This window comes from Colobus angolensis, unplaced genomic scaffold, assembly GCF_000951035.1.
Source record: "Colobus angolensis palliatus isolate OR3802 unplaced genomic scaffold, Cang.pa_1.0 Scaffold543, whole genome shotgun sequence".
Classification (NCBI taxonomy): Eukaryota; Metazoa; Chordata; class Mammalia; order Primates; family Cercopithecidae; genus Colobus; species Colobus angolensis.
Window position 1 is genome coordinate 1,154,720 of NW_012118966.1, and position 6,625 is coordinate 1,161,344.

The window sequence follows — 6,625 nt, forward strand, 5'->3', positions numbered from 1 at the left end:
GGAGGGATTGCATTGGTAGTTATACCTGATGTAAATGACGAGTTGATGGGTGCTGACGAGTTGATGGGTGCAGCACACCAACATCACACAAGTATACATATGTAACAAACCTGCACGTTATGCACATGTACCCTAGAACTTAAAGTATAATAAAAAAATAAATAAATAAATAAATAATAAGATTTCTAGAATTTTGTAAATAAAAGATCATGCCTGGATTTATATAAAAAATCCAGGACTGACATCATACTTGATGAAATCTGAAAGCTTTACCCCTAAGATCGGGAATAAGACAAGAGTGTTCATTCTTGTCATTAGTAGTCAAGACAGGGAAATTGTTGCAGTATAATCAGCTAAAAGGCTTCTAGATTGGAAAGAAAGATGCAACAGGTCACTTGCTTTCCACCTGAAAGTTTTCCTTTAGTATTTCTTTTCAGGTGAACATACTGGCAACAAATTCTCTTAGTTTTTGTTTTCTGGGAATGTCTTTGTTTGCCTTTTTATTTTTGAAATACAGCATTTAAAACTAGCTTTCTGGACAAAGATTCTTGATTGCCACAACTTTTGTTCTTTCAGTCTACAGGGAATACTGCCCATATTGTTTCTGATGGGAAGGTAGCTGTTAATCATACTGCAGTTCTATTATATGTAATAAAACATTTTTATCTTCTTGTTTTCCAGAATTTGCCTTTATCACTGGTATTTATCATTTTTTATATTGTGTCTGGCTGCAGATATATTTGTGTATATCCAACTTAGAGTTTGTTGAGCTTCTTGTATATTCAGATTAATTTTTTAATCAAATTTGGGGAATTTCAGCCATTATTTTTTTCTTTCCTTACATTTTAGTAAAATGCCTCATGTTTATCTTAGGCTTTGTTCATCTCTTTTTCATTTATTTTTCTCTTGGTTTTTCAGATTGTATAATCTACGTTGATTTATCTTCAAATTTACTGGTTCTTTCTTTTGCAGTTCTCAAATCTACCCTTGATCCCTTATAGTATTTTTTTTTCCATTTCAGATATTGTGTGCTCAACTCCAAAATTTCCATTTTTTAGGTTTTTTTCATGGTTTTTATCCATTGATAGTCTCTATTGTTGAGATGTTGTCATAATACTGTTCTTTACTTCTTTACGCAGGAGTTTAGGTCTTTGGACATATTATAATTACTGCTTTAAATCATTGTCTGCTCATGAACACTTTTCAAAGGAAGACATATGCAGCCAACAAACGTATGAAAAAATGCTCATCATCACTAATCATTAGAGAAAGGCAACTCAAAACCACAATGAGATACTATCTCACACTAATCAGAATGGCTGTTATTAAAAAGCTAAAAAATAACAGATGCTGGTGAGGCTGCAGAAAAAAGGGAATGCTACACTACTAGTGGGAATGTACAATTAGTTCAGCCATTGTGGAGAGCAGTTTGGCAGAAAGAACTTAAAACAGAAATACCATTTGACCTAGCAATCCCATTATTTGGTATATACAGTCTACCATGAAGACACATGCATGTGTATGCTCATCACAGCTCTATTCACAATAGCAAAAACATGGAGTCAACCTAAATGCCCAACAATGGAAGACTGGATAAAGAAAATGTGGCACATATACACGATGAAATACTACACAGCCACAAAAAAGAATGAGATCATGTCCTTTGCAGCAACATGAATGGAGCTGGAGGCCATTATCCTAAGCGAACTGACACACTAATAGAAAACAAAACACTGCACCTTCTCACTTATGAATGGGAGCTAAACATTGAGCATACATGGGCACAAACATTGAGTATACATGGGCACAAACATTGAGTATACATGGGTCAAATAGAAGACACTGGGGCCAACTTGAGGGTGGAGGGTGAGAGAGGAGGGTGAGGATTGAAAAACTACTTATCAGGTACTATGCTTATAACCTGGGTGACAAAATAATGTGTACATCACACCCCAGGACATGTAATTTATCTTTAGAACAAACCTGCACAAACAAACCTGTACCCCGAAATAAAAATAAAAGTTAAAAAAAATTAATGCACAGTTGAACATCAGAACCCTCTCATAGGCATTCTGTTGCCTCCTTTATTTCTGTATGTGGATTATACTTTTCTGTTTCTTTGCATGTCTTATAATTTTTATTGAAAACTCAGAATGTGTGATAATATATTGTAGCAACTCTGACTATTGATTTCTCATCCTAAATCTGAAGTTGTTTTTTAATTTTTGAGTGACTTCGTTGGAATATTTTAGTAAAATTTATTTTCTCCCACAATATGCAGCCTCTGTTGTCATTGCTCAGAGGATGTAGCCCTGGCATGTCCACAGTTAACAGGGATAACGAGAGCTTTAGCAGGTCTCATTTTACCCCATTTCCTGGTTTCTCTGTTAAGCTGTCCACCTCTATTGGTATCACACTGAGATGTTAGCTTCCATTCTTTGCTGGTGTAATGCTCCATTGTTTTCATCAATGCACTAGGGCATAAATTGCTCCACAGTTTAACCCAAGTAAATTCTTGGCTTCAGTTGTGTGATACTTTGCTAAGACACAGCCTCCTTCTATTTAGTGAGGTCAGTAGCTGTCTTACTTTTCATATGAATAAAATCCATTTTAGATACACATAAAGTTAATTTGCTCTTTGTTCACTTCATCTTGTTAGTTACTTAATGGCTCATTCTAAGCTTTCTCTCATCTCATGTAGAATCATTCCAAATTACCCACTGGCTATTAAATTGCATTGCTCACCTTGTCATACTTTTTTAATGTGTCATTCTATGCTGCTACTCCAAAACAAGATTAGAATATGGTGTGTCCATGTTATTCAAAAAATGTACTCACTGCTACTTGGTGGCAGAAATAATCCATTGATATTTCGAGGTTTGCTGTGATAAAAGATACAGCTGATCTTCACACAACCAAGAGGCTGAGTTTCCCAGAAGCAGGAAATGCTGCAGTTTTGCTAGATAAAATAAGATTGGGGGAAATGTAATGATTAGACGCCATATTTACAACAAATACAATGTGGTACAATACTGCACAATGACACAAAAACGGTTAGTTAACTGATTTAGGATCATCTGTGTTTTCCAGCTTTCGGTGTTTCTAAGCCCTGCTATTCAAAAGCTGCAATGGGTATTTCTAAAACGTGTTCCTCCATTAAGTTGAAAAAATTGCAAAATGTCTAAAATCAAATAGAAGGAAGAATGATTTCTTCCCTATTGTTTTGTAAAAGTATAATTCAGCATTATTGAAGGCAAATACTTTTTAACAAAAATGATGATGCTAAGTAATTCTACCTGCATTTCCATGTGTCTAAATCTGCAAAGTGGATCTAAACATTTCCTCTCTCTCCATAATGAGCACACAGTGTCACTGCCAAGGGCCTCTTCACAGTGTCGGAATCGGCACTGGGAACCCTAAAAGAAAAAGTAAACAGTGTAGAAAGCTCAATATGTTGACATTAGTGTTTAACAACAATAGGTCGCTAATTTGCTAAAGAAAATACGAGTAGAATAAATTAGAATCACAAAGATATACACTATCAATTTTAGACCATAAGTCTAAATTTTAGCAAGTTACTCTAACTTCGGTGAGAAAGCAACAAGATAATCTAATGATTAAATAGTACAACATGCCGCAAATCACTGATAAAACGCTACTTTTTGTTATTCGTTAGTCTATATGGTTCACTAAGAATAGAGATGTAAGAATCCAGTGACACTTTGATCACAATTCAGTGACAGAACAACTTAATTTCTCGTTCTGAAGAAAGCCAGATGAAACTTTTAAGAATCTCTACCTATATTCTAATTGTGAAAATGATTTATATTAATCAATCCTTTTATTAGATCATCTGTTTTCTCAGCCTATGGAGATACTGTTTTTATGGAACTTAAAATTTAAGTTATTGTGGAATTTTAATTATTATATTATGATGTACTACATTAAATATATGTGCTTTGTGCCTTTAGCTTAGAAAGATAAACAATTGCCTATACATATACTCACTGACTTCCTTATATGCCAATACAAGTAGATGTGTATTGTTTCAATGGGCTGCTATTACTTTTTAAAAATTCCATCTTCTTTTAAACGCAAACACACAGTTGGTAAAAACTACAAGCCCCTGTTGTGTGGGAAGAGAGGTGGATAACATTCTTCTCTCTTTTGACACATGTTCCATGGTTGTTCGTTATCGTTATCTTTTTTTTTTTTTTTTTGCTCTGTCGCCCGGGCTGGAGTGCAGTGGCCGGATCTCAGCTCACTGCAAGCTCCGCCTCCCGGGTTTACGCCATTCTCCTGCCTCAGCCTCCCGAGTAGCTGGGACTGCAGGCGCCCGCCACCTCGCCCGGCTAGTTTTTTGTATTTTTTAGTAGAGACGGGGTTTCACCGTGTTAGCCAGGATGGTCTCGATCTCCTGACCTCGTGATCCGCCCGTCTCGGCCTCCCAAAGTGCTGGGATTACAGGCTTGAGCCACCGCGCCCGGCCTGTTCGTTTATCTTTTATCTCTCTCCTACTTCCATCTTCACTCTCTCCCCCTTGTTAAAGTAGATCCATGTGCTCTCACAGCATGGGTTTGTGGGCAGGGGTTTTCAAGTCAATAAACTGGTATTTGAAAGCCTGGGCTCCACTACTTGCCCATCGTCACAAAGTTAATACTTAACTCATCCTCTCTGTGCTTTAGTTTTCTCATCTGTGTACAGGAAATAAAAAATACTTTCCTCACAGGTTAGCTGCAAAAATGATGTGATACAAGGTATTGTGAGCTATTATTATTATTTATTCGTTTAATTATTTACTAGTAACTTACTCATTAGTCACTGTACTAAGTACTTGAGGATACAGCAGTGAAATAGACAAAACACTCTGCCCACCTGGGACATGAAATCTGTTATTATTCTTTATTATCCTAGCATTTAATTTAACAGGTAACATAAATGAATCTAATTTCTGTGGTCAGAGAGGTTGAATCCATTCAGGTTTCCTAACAGTGAGGAAACACTTTAAACCAGACATAACATATTTTTCGCTGGATTATTTCTTGCATGAGCACAAAGCTCCAAATATTGAGTTTCTACCTTTATCTGGTTTTATTAAGATCCATTCATCCTAATACATTGGAGGAATTATCAGTTTTTCCCATTTAACTTTATAAACTTTATGTGGCCAATTTGTTTATATTAATTATTTTCTTTTTTACGATATTTAAATATTTGTTGTTACTTAGACTTTTGACAGAGGAAAATTCAGTAATTGGGTAAATAAATTTCAAATAAGAGAAGAGATTTATTACAATAAGTTTGACAGTTACCTGAATTCAACTATTTGAATTTATAATGACTGGAATCATATTAATTAAAACAATATCTTGTAACATATAACATTTCAATATTAGGAATTTAATGTCTTAAGGTGCCATAACATAGGCAAAAGTGCCACATGAAGATTCAAAAGCTATAGGCATGTAACTGGCATATATAAGGGTAGTTTCAAACAAATAATAATTTCAAATTATCTCAGATTTCTTCAGAGAAATTCAGTATGTCAAAAATACGTGCTAGGCTTTTACTCCAGATTTTACATATATAAGATATCTTGCAAGAAAATAGTAAATTTTGGCTTAGCAATGCAAGTTATTGCCATATCTTCCTTCATTCTACTCAAATTAAGCATGTGAAGTACTGTCAGTTGTACAATATTTACCTTTATGCATGTGGAGTTAAAAAAGAAATAGCAGTCATTCCCAACTTCTGCCATTTTCAACTCTCTTGCTGCTAATCCAATGTTTTTTTTTTTTTTTTGAAAAATATATATGAATTGCAGGAATGCAAATACAGAAACTATCAGTATGTAAAGGGGGAAAAATAATTTCTTTTCCACAGTCTTTCAGGCTTTAAAGTATTCCTTTAAAACTGACCTCCTGTTGACAGTATATTACACAATAGATAATTCTTAAACAAATTTAAATTAGAAGATACCTTCTCTAGCTCTGCAGAAATGTTGTAAGTGGTTGCTAGTAAGCACACAAACTCAAACTTCTAGAATTCTCCTCATTGTTACCTAATCCACTGTTTGCTCATCATAAATGACCTCACATGTAACTGTAGGTCAATGTTCACTCAGGTGAACTGTAGTTTTCTTACTCAGTTTTAGCATATTAACTAAAAAGGACTAGCAAAAATAAAATAGCATATTTTAATCTTTCAATGTTCTAGTTGAATATGGACTATAAACTAGTTTATACTTTTATAATAGAAAGTGATAAGTATTTCACAAGTAAACAACTATTTCTAAATCTTCGTTTCTATAGAGGGTTTGATAATAACACTAAAAATTTGACATAGGTAAATGAGATACTCATATTCTAAGATAATAAAAACAATTATTTCAATATGTACTCTCTGCTATCCATTGATTTGGGAAAAATCATATTCAAATTGTGATATATTAATAACTACCTGAAAATATATTAGGCTACTTAATCATCATGTAGCCAGATTCCATTTATTTTTCATTCATCATAAAAAGAGAAATATCTTCTTCCTCTTAGTATCTTTAATCAAAGAATTAAAACCTAGCAGAAATTAATAAAAAATATTCATCATAAATGTATCACTCCGTTTT

At 34.2% G+C, this 6,625-nt stretch overlaps 1 protein-coding gene across 2 annotated transcripts in view; it reads right to left on the reverse strand.

Moving 5' to 3' along the window:
* Positions 1-6,052, reverse strand: part of LOC105525587 (chromosome unknown open reading frame, human C12orf50) — a 32,500-nt gene extending 26,448 nt beyond the window's left edge. The window contains exons 1-3 of one of the 2 annotated variants that reach the window (XM_011961264.1): positions 5,980-6,052; positions 3,297-3,416; positions 2,839-2,959 (exon numbers count right to left, since the gene is read on the reverse strand). In XM_011961264.1, the coding sequence (XP_011816654.1) occupies positions 2,839-2,959; positions 3,297-3,308 (133 nt within the window). In that variant the 5' untranslated portion in view covers positions 3,309-3,416; positions 5,980-6,052. Of the gene's footprint in view, positions 1-2,838; positions 2,960-3,296; positions 3,417-5,704 lie in introns of both variants that reach the window. The other variant, XM_011961263.1, reaches the window with a different exon arrangement.
* Between the last annotated feature and the right edge of the window lie 573 nt (positions 6,053-6,625).